The 17,749-nt window shown below is 42.6% G+C and overlaps 1 protein-coding gene across 1 annotated transcript in view; it reads left to right on the top strand.

The window, feature by feature from the left end:
- Positions 1-17,749, top strand: part of CFAP61 (cilia and flagella associated protein 61) — a 243,028-nt gene that overhangs the window by 121,588 nt on the left and 103,691 nt on the right. The window contains exon 18 of the mRNA XM_018057258.1: positions 16,956-17,083. Coding sequence (XP_017912747.1) covers positions 16,956-17,083 — 128 coding nt within the window. The remainder of the gene's footprint in view (positions 1-16,955; positions 17,084-17,749) is intronic.

Raw genomic sequence — 17,749 nt, forward strand, 5'->3', positions numbered from 1 at the left:
TCCAATCCATTAAGGATCTGAAAGGGAAGAATGCCATCTGAACCTTTCTTTTGTCGTTTCTAGTTTTGAAAAGGTTTTAACAATAATTTCTTTTTCAAGAAAACATTTCAGTTTATATGTTTAAGTATTTTTTTAACAAAAGAGTCTAGACAGATTGTTTCTCAAGAGAAAATTATTATAAAAGAGTTATTTACATGCATATATCATACTCAACTAAAAAACAAAAATTAAGAAAAAAAATCCTTGTATTCTATAACAAACCGTATTAAAAATCATGAAAGCTTAGACTAAATGGTTTTCATTTAACCCGCCAAAGTGGCATTAATTTTTCAAGTGGTAACTGTTGCTTAAGATGCTATTGTGCCTGAGTGATAAATGTTTCATGATTTGGTAGTACATGCATGGCTTACAATCCATTATTTATTGCACCTTCCCTTGCCTGGCAAAGGTGATGATTTTATAGCCCCAGCAGTCATGCAAACACATTTATACAAACCGACGGCGGATAATAAATTTCCTTACTGTAAATGTCAGTGGGTTTCATGTGTTGCTGCCATTACATCTTGTTTGGAAGCTGAATGCTCCACAGTTATGGGAGCCGCCAGATGGTGTCATTAACACGAACGCCGGGGCTGTTTACCACTGACATGCACGTGACAGATGAGAAGTTCTGGGCCTGTCTCTGCACTGAAGCGTGATGTGAGCCATACACAGGTGTGATGACAGCGGCATCCCCTGGCCTCTGCCCTCTACCCCGCCAAGAGCGATTTTAGCTGTGGTGGTGGTGGTGGTTATAGTTTGTGTCTGAATACACAGCAGAGTGAGCAAAAGGGGACATTTTCCCCCGGACTCCTGCTTGATCTGATCTGTGGAGCCTCCAATGTGCTGCCAGGGACACCTGCCTTCCCAAGGGTGGTTCCCACAGGAGTGGCAAGCCAGCTCCCCTTCTAAGCCCTCCAGGCCTGGCCTGGCCTTTTGTGCTAATTAATTACAGCAGGATTGTTATTACTGTGTGTCTGTGTATGTGTGTGCTGTAATCAGATATTTTGAATACTTACTATCTTACTGTGATGGACAAATTTCCATCGAGAGCATGGAATTAGTGTCTCTCAAAAGTGCTGTCAAAATCATCAGGCATGGATTCAAAGAATGAGGAGAAACAAAGAAGTAGAAATCTCCTGTACCAGTGTCTTCTGTGCACTGAGCTCTTCTTTTCACAGGAATGAACAGCAAACATTGGTGCTTTCCCTGATCGGATGTGAAATGTCTGCATGACTGCCGTTAGCCTCCGCGTTTTATTAACGTGTTCCCATCTTTGTTCAGCACCGGCCATTCCCGTTAATGGTGGCCCAGCTTCCCTGCTGTTGCAGTTTCTGCTTCACTCTCTATCCAGATCTCTTTTAATTTCAATTTAAAAATAAGCTGGGTTTGAGACTTCCCTGGTGATTCAGCGATTAGGACCCCACACTTCCACTGCCAAGGATGCGGGTTCAGTCCCTGATCGGGGAACTAAGATTCCACATGCCTCACACTGTGGTCCAAAAAAAAAAGAGTTTGTTTTATTCCCCACTGTACATCCTTCCCTGGAACCAAAAAGCTGGCCCATAGATTCTGATCAAGGTCCTTTGAACTTTATTTTTAGCCTTAGCGTTCTCCATAGGAATTTTCAGAAAGGCTTATTTTTTCACAACAGCCCTTGTGTGTTGCTCTCAGAGGTTGAGTGAACCTTCCATTTCAGTGCACAGAAATGTCAAGTCGTGCAAAAGAATACACACCATTGTGTGCATAGAGATGAAAGAGAATGTTCTTAATTTCTTCAGAGCAGCTCTGGGATACTGTCGAATGTCAGTGGGAGTACAGAGCCTGATTGAAAGGCTACATGTATGCATGAAGGCACACGTCAGACATGTGCAGCAGAGCCCTGAGTTTTAGCTTGCTTCCAGGAGTGTGTGAAAAGACCCAGGAGTGAAAATAAAGAAATGGCGGGGACACAGCTAGACTGAAAAGTTGTATCTGTAGAACAGCCCTCGCTTGGACACAAGTTCTCAGGAAAATGAGTTCTTTTCCCACTGCTGTCATTTTCCTGGCAAATGAACTGGAGACCTGAACCAGCAGTGCAAATAGCCAGGGACCCAACCTGAGCAAATAGCTTGTTCCCGGGGAAACAGAAATTTCCCCTTGTGCTCCTTGCCCAGAGATGCCCAAAGGCTCTCCTGACCCTGCTCCTCCCTGTTTGTCCCCTCTGTGTCTGCCTCCCTTGTCCACTCTCCCTTCTCAGGACGTCATCTGCAAATGCACGTGTCGAGCCTAATCTGTTCTTCGGTGGGATACCTCACTCTTCCAGACTCTTGCACTGGCTCCCCCTGCCATCCCATCTGGAAAATTGTTTTTTCTCTTGCCTATTACCTGGGAAAGATTCTTCTAAATTGAGCTCAGCTTTCATTTCCTTGAAGAAGACCATCCTGACTTCCCTCCTATCGTGAGTTCAATGAATGCTTGTTTTAATGCTCTCAATCTTGGACTGGTTTGTTACGCAGCCATAGCTTCCTGGTAGACTGCCTTAATCACACATGCTGCATTTTCTTAGTTTACTCATGTCACCTGACTTAATGAGACTTCCTTCATGACAGGAGCTGTGCCTCATTCTTACCCCAGCACTGGGGCCAGTACTTGGCACATGGGAGATGCTCAATATGTGTCTGCTGGATCGAAATTGTTGACTTAAGGTCTATATCAAATTTTTGATGGGAGATTTCAGGCATCAGGATTCTGGATGGATTATCCTGCTATCCCCAGAATCACTCCACAAATCCAACTACCTTCTCCACCAACAAGTCAGACTTGCCTTGTTGCTAGAACATTGGTTTCATAGAAACAGTTTTTCCCAGAGATGCTTCTCTCACTGGGGAAATTGCTCTGTGTCATGAAAACTCTTTGCTGAATATTTGTAAGTTGCTTCTATGAGAAAAAGGGTAGATTCCAGTCTGCTTCTGGGATATTAAATGCAACTGTTTTTAAACCTATGGCTAAATATAAACTTGACATGCATCCTAATAAAGCACATGTCCCAGATATGGGATAGGAATGAAAGGATGGCCTGAAGTCCTCTTTCTTTAATCAAATAACATTCAGACAGATGATACCTGACACATTTTCTATAAATCATTTTTTAGGAAGTGCAAACAATACAACTTTTTCATTTAACAAAATTCTCACGAGAATAAACTTCAGTTCAGTCACTCAGTTGTGTACTACTCTTTGCGACCCCATGAATTGCAGCACGTCAAGCCTCCCTGTCCTTCACCAACTCCCAGAGTTCACTCACACTCACGTCCATCAAGTCGGTGATGCCATCCAGCCATCTCATCCTCTGTCGTCCCCTTCTCCTCCTGCCCCCAATCCCTCCCAGCATCAGAGTCTTTTCCAATGAGTCAACTGTTCGCATGAGGTGGCCAAAGTACTGGAGTTTAAGCTTTAGCATCATTGCTTCCAAAGAACATCCAGGACTTATCTCCTTTAGAATGGACTGGTTGGATCTCCTTGCAGTCCAAGGGGCTCTCAAGAGTCTTCTCCAACACCGCAGTTCAAAAACATCAATTCTTCTGCGCTCAGCTGTCTTCACAGTCCAACTCTCACATCCATACATGACTACTGGAAAAACCATAGCCTTGACTAGATGGACCTTTGTTGGCCAAGTAATGTCTCTGCTTTTCAATATGCTATCTAGGTTGGTCATAACTTTTCTTCCAAGGAGTAAGAGTCTTTTAATTTCATGGCTACAGTCACCATCTGCAGTGATTTTGGAGCCCCCAAAATAAAGTCTGACACTGTTTCCACTGTTTCCCAATCTATTTCCCATGAAGTGATGGGACCGGGTGCCATGATCTTCGTTTTCTGAATGTTGAGTTTTAAGCCAACTCTTTCACTCTTCTCTTTCACTTTCATCAAGAGGCTTTTTAGCTTCTCCTCACTTTCTGCCATAAGGGTGGTGTCATCTGCATATCTGAGGTTACTGATATTTCTCCCAGCAATCTTGATTCCAGCCTGTGCTTCTGCCAGCCCAGCATTTCTCATGATGTACTCTGCATATAAGTTAAATAAGCAGGGTGACAATATACAGCCTTGACGTACTCCTTTTCCTATTTGGAACCAATCTGTTGTCCCATGTCCAGTTCTAACGGTTGCTTCCTGACCTGCATATAGGTTTCTCAAAAGACAGGTCAGGTGGTCTGGTATTCCCATCTCTTGAAGAATTTTCCACGTTTATTGTGATCCACACAGTCAAAGGCTTTGGCATAGTCAATAAAGCAGAAATAGATATTTTTCTGGAACTCTCTTGCTTTTTCCATGATCCAGTGGATTTGGCAATTTGATCTCTGGTTCCTCTACCTTTTCTAAAACCAGCTTGAACATCTGGAAGTTCACGGTTCACATATTGCTGAAGTCTGGCTTGGAGAATGTTGAGCATTACTTTACTAGCGTGTGAGATGAGTGCAATTGTGCAGTAGTTTGAGCATTCTTTGGCATTGCCTTTCTTTGGGATTGGAATGAAAGCTGACCTTTTCCAGTCCTGTGGCCACTGCTGAGTTTTCCAAATTTGCTGGCATATTGAGTGCAGCACTTTCACAGCATTATCTTTCAGCATTTGAAATAGCTCAACTGGAATTCCATCACCTCCACTAGCTTTGTTCGTAGTGATGCTTCCTAAGGCCTACTTGACTTCACATTCTAGGATATCTGGCTCTAGGTGAGTGATCACACCATCATGGTTATCTTGGTCATGAAGATCTTTTTTGTATAGTTCTTCTGTGTATTGTTGCCACCTCTTCTTAATATCTTCTGCTTCTGTTAGGTCCATACCATTTCTGTCCTTTATTGAGCCCATCTTTGCATGAAATGTTCCCTTGGTATCTCTGATTTTCTTGAGGAGATCTCTAGTCTTTCTGATTTTGTTGTTTTCCTCTATTTCTTTGCATTGATTGCTGAGGAAGGCTTTCTTATCTCTTCTTGCTATTCTTTGGAACTCTGCATTCAGATGTTTATATCTTTCCTTTTCTCCTTTGCTTTTCGCCTCTCTTCTTTTCACTGCTATTTGTAAGGCCTCCCCAGACAGCCATTTTGCTTTTTTGCATTTCTTTTCCATGGGGATGGTCTTGATCCCTGTCTCCTGTACAATGTCACGAATCTCATTCCATAGTTCATCAGGCATTCTATGTATCAGATCTAGTCCCTTAAATCTATTTCTCACTTCCACTGTATAATCATAAGGGATTTGATTTAGGTCATACCTGAATGGTCTAGTGGTCTTCCCTACTTTCTTCAATTTAAGTCTGAATTTGGCAATAAGGAGTTCATGATCTGAGCCACAGTCAGCTCCCGGTCTTGTTTTTGTTGACTGTATAGAGCTTCTCCATCTTTGGCTGCAAAGAATATAATCAGTCTGATTCTGGTGTTGACCATCTGGTGATGTCCATGTGTAGAGTCTTCTCTTGTGTTGTTGGAAGAAGGTGTTTGCTATGACCAGTGCGTTCTCTTGGCAAAACTCTATTAGTCTTTGCCCTGCTTCATTCCGCATTACAAGGCCAAATTTGCCTCTTACCCCAGGTGTTTCTTGACTTCCTACTTTTGCATTCCAGTTCCCTATAATGAAAAGGACATCTTTTTTGGGTGTTAGTTCTAAAAGGTCTTGTAGGTCTTCATAGAACTGTTCAACTTCAGCTTCTTCAGCATTACTGGTTGGGGCATAGACTTGGATTACTGTGATTTTGAATGGTTTACCTTGGAAACAAACAGAGATCATTCTGTCATTTTTGAGATTGCATCCAAGTACTGCATTTCAGACTCTTTTGTTGACCATGATGGCTACTCCATTTCTTCTAAGGGTTCCTGACCGCAGTAGTAGATATAATGGTCATCTGAGTTAAATTCACCCATTCCAGTCCATTTTAGTTCTCTGATTCCTAGAATGTCAGTGTTCACTCTTGCCATCTCCTGTTTGACCGCTTCCAATTTGCCTTGATTCATGGACCTAACATTCCAGGTTCCTATGCAATATTGCTCTTTACAGCATCGGACCTTGCTTCTATCACCAGTGACATCCACAGCTGGCTATTTTTTTTGCTTTGGCTCCATCCCTTCATTCTTTCTCGAGTTATTTCTCCACTGATCTCCAGGGAATGGCAAACCACTTCAGTATTCTTGCCTTGAGAACCCCAAGAGAATAAACTTATCACTCATATATGTCTCTGATTCCTCACCTAATTATTAAGACATTCAAATTCTATATTATAAACAGACATATATTCATTTGTATTCAGTATTTGTATGCATACGTGCTAAATCACTTCAGTTGTGTCCAACTCTTTGCGACCATATGGGTTGTAGCCCACCAGGCTCCTATGTCCATGGAATTTTCCAGGCAAGAATACTGGAGTGGGTTGCCGTGGCCTCTTCCAGGGAAATCTTCCTGACCCAGGGATCAAACCTGTGTCTCTTATATGTCCTGCATTGGCAAGTGGGTTCTTTACCACTAGCTCCACCTGGGGAGCCCATTCAAAAATGGAGAGGACCATTTTTATCCTTGGATGCTGTTAAGTCACTTCAGTCGTGTCCGACTCTGTGCGACCCCATAGACGGCAGCCCACCAGGATCCCCCGTCCCCGGGATTCCCCAGGCAGTAACACTGGAGTGGGTTTCCATTTCCTTCTCCAATGTATGAAAGTGAAAAGTGAAAGGGAAGTCGCTCAGTTGTGTCCGACCCTCAGCGACTCCACGGACTTCAGCCTTCCAGGCTCCTCCGTCCATGGGATTTTCCAGGCAAGAGTACTGGAGTGGGGTGCTTGTAGTAAAATGTCATAATTTTCAGAAGGGCATTCTTTGACAGGAACAATGCTTTTCATTGCTTTTGAATTTGAGTATTTTCAAGACCTTTGAGGCCAAGCCTTCATTTTATTCCATTACAAATGGGTCTCTCATGTGGCTCTAGAGGTGGAGAGTGGTTAGGCAGCTATAGAGATATGGATATAATAGTGATTTGTGCTTTTAGAGCAATACAGGTCAGGTCATTGATTCTACAAACCATTTCTCTGCCATGGATTTGCTTTTGGCCGGCCTTTTGCTGTCTGTTCACCCCAGTGATGTCATTTCTCCAGTTTCTGGCTGACATTGTATTGGAGATGATAACTCTAGTGCCAAGTGGCTGAACCTTAACAGACAGGAGTTGCTGGGTGTGATGAGGGGTGCAGAAGACATTTATAAACACTCAGCACCTCTTCAAATGGGAAGGGAGGGATGTGGAGCCACAGGAGGTTATCCTGGAGCCTGTGCTAGCATCCTCAAGTTGGGGAATCAGTGAGTCTCTGGGTCTCTGAAAAGCCAAATGTGGGTCTCCTTTTGCCTCTGTTCGAGTATTGCATCAAAGCAACCATATTTTCAGTGGTTATAATATGAGCTACTGGTTCAATATGTTATTTAATTAAAAACAAGTGAATTTAATAACCTTTATCAAATCTAAGATGCCATTATTACGGGCTTCCCAAGTGGTGCTAGTGGTAAAGAACCCGCCTGCCAATGCAGGTGACATAAGATACACGGGTTTGATTCTTGGGTCAGAAAGATCCCCTGGAGAAGGACATGGCAACCCACTCCAGTATTCTTGCCTGGAGAATCCCATGGACAAAAGGATCCTGGTGGGCTACAGTCCCTAGGGTCGCAAAGAGTTGGACACGACTGAAACGACTTAGCGTATACACGAGATGTCATTATTATAAGAAAAACTCTTACTTTATGTACTATTAAGAAAAAAACATGGCCAAACTATGACACAGTGTCTTAATGAGAGCCCTGAACAGCATACAAATCGGTCATACAAGTCTTATTGCTTTGAAATTTCTTTCGTCTATTCAGAGAGGAGAGCCAATTTATGTTCCCTTCAATTGCATTGTTTGCTGTGGGATGCGAAAAGAAAAAAACTTTTGCATGTGTCTCGGTAACAAAATATGACACAGTGTTGTCTACTTGTAGGCATCTATCATCCCTGATTTGCTCCCATAAAGCACTCGATTGTTGCATTGCAAGAAAATATGGAATTATAGCCATTCTCTCCAATGACTAATATTTGCTTCGCTAATATCAAATTTGCACCCTGCTGTGTGGTTTCCAGGCCTTCATGGGAACATAATAAGTGTTCATTTCGATGCCAAATCATGCTGTAATCTTTTTGAAGGCGTTGTCAGCAGCAGTTAAACTCATTCCATGTTGTCACATAATGCATATGACTCTCTGGAAATGATGACAGTGAATAGCCTTGATCAAGTCACCTGTGCCCAGCACTGCACACTGTGTCACTGCTGCTACCTGGCTGACCTCAATGGCTGAGATGACCTTGACCATGAGGCTGTTTCCAGGGATGCTAATGTGGAAAAAATGTGCACCCTAGAACTGGTGAAATCCATTAAAGTCACTCAACTTCCAAAACACTTTCCCCACCCCACCCCCACCCCACCCCAGATATAAATGTGTAAGAACGGTCGCCAGTGAATGTCATGGGGTGGCAATAATTTGAATTTTTAAAATGTTTGCAAATAGTGATAATGAATAGGTGGGGGGTATGAGTGTCAGAGAGATGGAGCTGATAACAAAAATATTTTAAAAATGCAAGTTAAAGAAACTCACCCATTGAATTATAGAAGCTTACTGAATTATAGCCAGGCTTCCCAGGTGGCGCTAATGGTAAAGGAGCTGCCTGCCAGTGCAGACACACAAGAGACGTAGGTTCGATCCCTGGGTTGGGAAGATCCCCTGGAGTAGGAAATGGCAACCCAGTCCAGTGTTCTTGCCTAGAGAATCCCATGGACAGAGGAACCTGGCAGGCTATACAAAGAGTCAGACACGACTGAGTGACTGAGCACGCACAGTGGCAAAGAATTACAGTGAAGACCACAAGTCAGCCCCACTATCCTTCCCCGCCTTTGCCTTAGTAATAAGATCTCAGTTTTGTTACAGGCAGCAATGCCCCAACGAAGAGAATGTGTTTCTTAGACCCCTGCATTAGGCATGACCATATGACTTAGTTTTGGCCACTGAGACAGAAGTAGTACTTGGAACGAAAATTCTGAAAAGGTTGGTTAAAGGCTGTGCCTTACTGGAAGGAAGGCCCTTTTTCCCCTCCCTTTTCCCTCCTGCTTCCTGGAATGAGGACATGCTGTCTGGATCTCTGGCAGCCATCCTGGGTCATCTAGGATGGGGAATTAGGCAGGTAGAAGTCTGACTCTGCCTCAATAGCCTTGGACTATGTATTTCCAGATTTCTTCTTCATAAAGAGAGAAATTATCTTCTATTCAAGGTATTGTTTTGTGTTTAAGCTGCATTTTCTATTGTATGCAGCCAAGTCCAACCCTAACTGAAACAGAAACCCTCTTCTTTAAAAAAGAAAAATTTTAACTAATTTTTACAAAATTTATTTGTTTATGCCTGCACTGAGTCTTCAGTGCTGCCCTTGGACTTTCTTGAGATGAGGTAAGTGAGGGCTAGTTGTGGTTCGTGGGCTTATTGTTGCAGTGGCTTCTCATTGCAGTGGCTTCTCTTGTTGCAGAGCATGGGCTGTAAGGCAAGTGGGCTCAGTAGTTGTAGTACATAGGTTTAGTTTCCCTGAAGCATGTGGGGATTCTTCTGGGCCAGGGATCAAATGGTGTCCCCTGCATTGGCAGAATTCTTAACCTCTGAACCGCCAGGGGAGTCCAGGAACCCTCTTCTTTAGCTAGGGCTCAAGCTCCCGCTGTTTGCCTGGGATAATGTGAAGAATGTAAAGGCATGATTGTTCTTTAAAGAAATAAGGATTCTTCACGGGTAGTTCAGTTCAGTTCAGTTGCTCAGTCGTGTCCAACTCTTTGCAACCCCTTGGACTCTAGCATGCCAGGCTTCCCTATCTATCACCAGCTCCCAGAGTTTACTCAAACTCATGTCCATTGAGTCGGTGATGCCATCCAACCATCTCATCCTCTGTTGTCCCCTTCTCCTCCCGCCTTCAATCTTTCCCAGCATCAGGGTCTTTGCAAATGAGTCAGTTCTTTGCATCAGGTGGCCAAAGTATTGGAGTTTCAGCTTCAGCATTAGTCCTTCCAACAGATATTGGGGTCATGGGTAGAGTTATGAATAATTTTGCAAGGCTGAATTAGGGCCTCATACACTTTGCTAAGTTTACTGTGTGCCCGGGGCAACAGTGGGGATCCTGTAGGAACCCCAGCTCACCCCTTGCCCCACGTTGCACGGTTCTGAGTACACTCATCCCCGTGTTAGGAAAACAAGTCAGAAGGGGTCCCAGAGTCATCCCTCTCAGCAGATGCCAGAGACATAACAGTGTGCGTTCTCCCTAAGTGCTGGAGCTGCAGGAAGTGGTAGAGGTGCCCATTTTCTAAGAGAGAGGAAGATTAAGGGAATCCTTCAGAAAACAAGGCTGAAAACCATGGCACTGTCCTGACAGCCCCCTCAGGCTGTTCTGGGACAGGTGATGGCGTTCCTACCTTGCTTCTGAGCCTTTTAATGACTTTTCAAAATCACATTGTAAATCTGTGGAAGAGGTGTCCCACTTATTGAATCTTGTTCATGTGTCTGTATCTCCTTACTCTTTGTTTATTTGGTAAATGTTGCAATACTTTGCCCCCAAGAGGCCGGTTTGTGAACTTTGAACTCTGAAATGGACACTGATATTTATATCACTGTCAACCTGTCATTATTCGTCTTGATCAAATTGGGGGAAAGTGGAGGGGGGCGTTCTCAAAAAGAAGAGAGAGAATGGAAAAGTGTAAGGAGAAAAAAATTACATTTGTAAGGCAAAAATAGGCTTATTAAGAATTTCAGAAACTCTATTTCTAATGGCTTTGAATCTCTCCATCTTCCATTTTCTTGCCTGGACAGAGCTCCCTTTGAAGTCTTTGGACGCTTTCTGTGAGAAAAAATAGATACACATGGTTGTGGAGCTGAAAATGGAGCTCCTTGTTTCGCCCTTCTAAAATGTGTTTTCGAAGATTTGCCTTTCATATTGCAGATGGGAGAGAGCATATGCAATTTTACCTTGTGTAACATCTTTGCCTGAAAAGCTCCAAGTATTTGTCGACGTTTTTTAATGAATGGTTTCCATGTTTGCCTGCTGAGCAAGGCAGAGGCTTGTGTAATTTACTTCCATTTTTCACCTGAGGAAACTGATATTTAAGGAAAAGAGGCTCAGAATTTCAGCCAGTAGCAGAGTTAAGAAAACAAGCCCAAACCTTGCCGCCAGGCTAATGATGCCTAGTCCAGTGATCCTGGAGTTTGAACGTCACCCCCAAACAAAATGGTGTCGTCGGAAAAAATTCACCATAGACGTCGTCATGTCGCATTTTAGTAAGAATCGGTTTTATTGTATAGGATCATTTGTATTTATTGTCACTGCTTTCTAGTTTAATGGCATGTTTGTAATTTTAGTAGCTTCTGATTTTGGATCTGTTACTGAAATTGAGTTTCAGTCATGAGTTTGTTGCGATTCTAAGTGCAAAAGAGAAACTTAACCAGTTATGAAAACACAGAACTCAGGTCTGTATATATCAGGCAAAGTTATATTTTGACTAGTTTTTTTGAACCCGCAGAACAGTTAATGCATATGCATACAACTCAAAACCATGTCTTTAAGATCTCTTGACAAATGTATGTGAATCATGGCATAAACTCACTTGAGCTTGTACATCAGTATTGTTTTTACTAAACAGATAAACTTTTATCCTAAGTAGATCTTATTATGGGGCATCCCTGGTGGCTTAGTGGTAAGGAATCTGCCTGCCAGTTCAGGAGATGTGAATTCAACCTCTGCGTGCAGAAAATTCCTGGAGAAGGAAATGGCAACCCACTCCAGTGTTCTTGCCTGGGAAATCCCATGGACAGAGCAGCCTGGCAGGCTACATACTATCCATGGGGTCGCAAAAGAGTCAGACACGATTTAGTGACTAAACAACAAAGCTCTAATTATATCTAAATCATTGGTTTGGTCATTTAAGCAGCTGGAAAACACCAAAGGAAATATTTGGAATCAGTGGAAATTATATCAACACCCTTTAAGAAGGGCTCATGAAAAATCAGCCTATCTGTCCTTTCATCATTGATCAAATGTCCAAAAATGTGTGGCAGGAATTGTTCAGATAAAACAAAAGCTAAACTAAAACTGCACAAGGCCTCAGAAAACAAAGATGTAGCTTCTGACTCCAGGAAGCAAATAATTTAGGGTGGCAGACCAACCAGATGAATTAAGAGAAGGACAAAACCCCTCTATGAGTCACGCTCTCACTCGTACAGGGTGTTCTGATTCAGAAGTTTGTAGGCGATTACAGATAAATAGCTTAAAATTTAAACACATGCTCATTTCTATTCCCTATTTTCTCATCTCAACAGCCCGCCACATGACCTTTATCATCACTTCTCTCAGAAACCTTCACACTCTCTCCCCTCCCCACCTCACCCCGGCTCTAGAATTTCCAAACCAAGAGAATTTCCCATATGATCCATTCTTTCTTCTCCCTTCTCAGGGATGGAACTTAAGCCTTGTGTTTTAAACTCATTACGAGAGTCCTAATCTATTTTAAGGGACTTGTCTTTTAGCCTTAAAAGTTCAGCCTATACATGCGGTATGGTTTATTCCTTCTTGCTGAAAGTGAAAGTCGCTCAGTCGCGTCCAACTCTTTGTGACCCCATGGATTGTATAGTCCATAGAATTCTCCAGGCTACTCGAGTAGGTAGCCTTTCCCTTCTCCAGGGGATCTTCCCAATTCAGGGGTTGAACCCAGGTCCTCCTGCATTGCAGGTGGATTCTTTACCACCTGAGTCACAAGGGAAGCCCCAAAATACCGGAGTGGGTAGCCTATCATCTTCCCGACCCAGGAATCGAACCCGAGTCTCCTGCGTTGCAGGTGGATTCCTTACCCACCGAGCTATCAGGGAAGCCCTTCTTGCTGGGGCACCTGTTCATCTCTCTATTTAAAATCATCCCTTTGTCTAAAAATGCTCATTTAATGCCATTAGGAAAATAGAATCATAAATGTCTCAAAAGAACATGGAGGTAAGAATCTGACCTCTCACCCATATTATGACTGGTACAGTACATAGTGGAGAGGCTTATAGGCACTCCTCTGTTTCATCTTTGATAACTTACTGTTCCAAAATACATTTAATTTCTGTCTATAAGGTATGAGTCAATAGATAGAGCTTGTATTTTTACTTTGCTATTAAGGAAATAAAACCAGAAACAAGCATATAAACCAGGATCTCCAGGGCACAGCACGTCTTTGGTAGATGTTCAGACCAAGCAAAGGAAAACCTGGCTTGGCTCGGAGGGTCTTCCATACCTGTTTTTCTTTACTGTGAATATCTGTAGTTTGAAGGAACATAAAGGAGGGACACATTGTGCTTTCTTCCAAAAATGCCTCAAGCTTCCAGCTTACAGGCAAAACAAACCTTTGAAAGCCGTCTTCATTTGCAGTTGTCACTGAAAGACATTTCCAGGCTGGAAAGAATGTTTTTTTTTTCAAGGTATTTAAAAACCACCTATCCTAACAAAAGGAAAATGTGGCTTCTTCAGGTTACTTCTTCATACCCAATGATGAATATGTTTTTAATTAAAGCCTGGGCACAAAATTGGGTTTCCCAAGAACCATTGTGAGGCCTGATTGCTCTCCCGAGACACCCACCCTCGTGGGTACTGATGCTAACTGCTGACACCCGAGGCCACTGTGTGTATTCAGCGGTTAGAAAGGTGATTTCTAAGGCCTGGCAGCTGTTGGTGTTAAAGCTATTGTGAGGGAAACAAAAGCCATTCTGCTCTGTTCCCCGGCCGCCTTTGTATCTTTGATTCAGGAGCTGTTTCATAAATGAGGTGTCATTCTTTACCAGGGAATTTCATGACTGCCCGTGTTGCAGTGTCCGCGTACACTTCCTGACAGCAGAGGGGAATGTCTGAACACACCTCCTATGGAAGGAATCTTGGGTTCTGACCTCTGTGAAGATGCTTGCATCTTAAGTCTGTTAATTGGACCTTCAATTAGATGCCATCATACCACGGGCTATGCTTTCTGTCTTCTTCCCTCTAAACTGCCAGACCCAATCTGCTGCTGCCAAGGCTTGTCCTGCAAGTTAATCAGAACACAGTCCACTTTGGTAGCCAGATGTACCAGGGTTAACTAGATACTCTTTCACCTAAATGGTATATTCATTATTGTCATTCAGAAAGTCTATCAGTTTAGGAGGTTTTTAGTTGCGTGTAAAAGAAACAAACTGGCCTAACCATCAAGGAAACAGGACGGGTTGCATCTTTCTCCCAGCACTTCCTTCTTCCCTGGGCTGCACCCTTGTGTGACTTTGGCATTCTTCCCACTCCAGGGGAGTCTGCTTCCCTATCTCTTGGGTGTTGAGCTCAGCCTTGTGGCTTGCTTTGGCCATGCGCAATATTTTTTTAATACCTTATTAAGAGATAAGTGGGCTTCCCTGATGGTTCAGCAGGTGAAGAATCTGCCTGCAATGCAGAACAAACAGGAAATACGGGTTCAGTCCTTGGGTTGAGAAGATCCCCTGGAGGAGGAAATGGCAACCCACTCCAGTATTCTTGCCTGAAAAATTCCATGGACAGAGGAGCCTGATGGGCTACAGTCCATGAGTTTGCAAAGGTATTTCTTGTTTTCACTCACCCTTCTTGCACTTTTGTGTTGCCATGAGAAGGACAGACCCAGCTCTCTGCCACCAAGAAAGATAAGATAGGTAGGAGAATGGACACATATATATGTGTGGCTGAGTCTCTTTGCTGTCCACCTGAAACTATCAAAACATTATTAATTGGCTATACTCCAATACGAAATAAGAATTTTAGTAAAAAAAAAAAAAAAGTAAAATAAGCTATGAGAATATATTGTACAGCACAGGGAATATAGCCAATATTTTATAATAACTATAAATGGAGTGTAACCTTTAAAAATCATGATTCACTCAGTTGTACACCTGAAACTTATATTGTACATTAACTGTACCTCAATAATAGATAAATTAAAAAAGGAGAGCCATGTGAGGCCAAACTGAAAACTGCAGAGTGAAGCCAAACCCTGATGAATCCCACTGACATCAACCTTCTTCCTGATGACTCAGAGTTGCCTGAGTCAAAATAGATGGCAGTGTTTTAAACCACTGCATTTTGGGGCAGTTTGTTATATAACACTGTTTGGCAATAGCTGACTGGTACTTATTGCTCCTGTAACTAAAGAGCCCAAAGATAGCATGGGGTTCAGGTAGGATTTGAAAGGAATTCTTGTTCTTATTTCTTTGTTATTCGCTTGGAGCTTCATCCCGGAATCGTTTCCCTTCTGGTGACATGATGACTGTACTGTTTCAGGCTTCACATACCCCAAGCCATCTGGAAGGCAAGAGGCTTTTCTTCTTAAATCATCACAGAGAAGTCCTGAGCTTCACTCTGATTATGCCAGCAGAGGTCACATGTCTGTTCTGGGTCATTGTTGAGCAAGGAGGGTGGGATTATACAACCTGGTTTGTATCAACCAGAGTCCCCTCTTAAAGATGGGAGTGGGTTGTCTTTTCCCATAATCCATGGTGTGCCTCATTAGATGTGGGAGAGAGTGAAATAGATGCTGGGAGACACCATCAATGTTAATTATGGGGAGAGTCTAAAATCTTGGAACATTGTTTTGGATTTCTGTTAATACTTTATTTTTCTCAAGACATTTTCCTATCTCGTGTTGCTGGGCTCGCTTGAGCTGGAGAGAGGGGACTTATCCTCTAGATCACACATGTTCCTGGGTGAATTGTAAAGCATGCGACCCCATGCTGCCTTAGACACTAGAAAGTAAGTGGGAGCTTAGCTTTTCATAGGGCTTCACTGTTAAACTTCCAACTCATGATGTCTCAGGATTTGGGGAAAATTAAAAACTGGTTTGGTCTACTAGATTTGAAGGTCTCTAACCTAGAGGATGAGTTAATGCTAATGTAATAAGAACTTGAACAAGAGACATGCATTGGTGTGGACATCACTCCACTGACTCTTGGCCTCCATTGCTTCTGATGAGAAGTCAGCTGCAAACCCTGTTATTGTCCGGACACACAGGAAACATCAGATTAAAATGTTTGTTGAATTTATGAATTAAAAACTGGAAGCAAAGTCTTCTGCTGTTTCTAGTCTGACATTCTTTCAAGAGTACCCCGTCACTTCTTTCTAGTAAAACCTTCCTTGTACATTTCATGCTCCCACTGAAGCCTCTGCAGGAAAGTGAACCAAACAAATCAATCCAGGTCATTTTTTCAACCACGGGCATTAAAACAATCATCTGTTACTCTCTGTGCTTCCAAGAGTCCTCCTTGACCCTCAGTTATTTGAAAGACTGAACAAGCCTTATTATCCAATGTGCTTTAGTCATTCAACATGTTTGTCATTCTGTAAATATCACTGAACACCTACTGTGCTTCAGATGCTATGAGGGAGGCAGAATTGAATAGAGTTAATACTTTTCATCAAGAACCTGGGTGCTGTTATCAAGTCATTCACAGTTTCAGGAAAACCCTGGACAGAAGGGGCGATTGAGGTCTTTGATGAAACTACAGTTTCTCAGGGAGCAGCTTGCCTGTCTTCTTGTGGGATTATTTACCTTATCATCTCTAGTCATAGATGGCCTCAGTTCTGTTGGAAACATCTGTTAATGATTAAGACAAAAAGTGATCTAGATTAAGCATTTTGATGTGCACCAGCCTAGGTATTAGGTATATTCCCATATTCTTACATTCATTTATTTGACATTTCTTCCTGTAAATCTCAGGCCTATGCAGGGGCATTTTTCAGTTTGATGTGCTGGTAATATTCTGGTTAAGTAATGGCCAATTTGGGAATGCAGACTCAGCTATGTTTTCCTCAAGTCCATTTTTCTCTTTGTGCTTTTTTCCAGTTGAGTTATGCCTTGAACCATACAAACAGAAAACTATCGTTGGAACCTAAAATAACTGTCAATGCCAAGATTGTTGTCGTTGGTGCATCCAATGTTGGAATTTCCTTCCTAGAAACGTTGGTATTTTGGTAAGTTGTTTTACTTTATTTATTAGTTTGTTTTTAAAGGGGCCTTTCTCTTCGCACACCTGAGAAGGTCCCTTGAAAAGACAGACCTGATATTTTTTCAACACCTCACATACCTTGCCTAGGTAGATTAATAAAAAATGAATCAGAGGAATATTCTTATATCAGAGGTTGGCAAACTCTAGCCTCTCAGGTCAAAGCAGCTCCACCTGCTTTTGAAAATAAAGCTTTAAAGGAACACAGTAATGCTCATCTAATTTATGTTTTGTCTCTATTTTGTTAATACAGTGACAGCTTTGAGAAGCCGTGACAGGGACCATGTGGCCCACAGTGCCTAGTATATGTCACTCTGACCCTTTCAAGATGTGTTTCAGCCCGGTTCTATACTAGTGCTCGCTTTTTGGCTGAATTATAAGAATCACCTAGAACATTTGTGGAAGATGTAGATTCCCAGACCTTGTAGACATATGGAAGAAGAAAGTCCCATGGAGGGCTCTGGGAACTTGTATTTTAATAGATGTTCTATGTGATCAAGCAGGTGTGGGGATGGACCAGTTTTGACTTTATGTATCAAGAACAGGCTTCAGAGGTGGCAGGCAGGCCTGGACATTTCTTTCGACCCCTGCATTTTGGGTGCCAGGGGATAGGTGACTCCTGAGGCTTCTCGGC

This window comes from Capra hircus, chromosome 13, assembly GCF_001704415.2.
Source record: "Capra hircus breed San Clemente chromosome 13, ASM170441v1, whole genome shotgun sequence".
Classification (NCBI taxonomy): Eukaryota; Metazoa; Chordata; class Mammalia; order Artiodactyla; family Bovidae; genus Capra; species Capra hircus.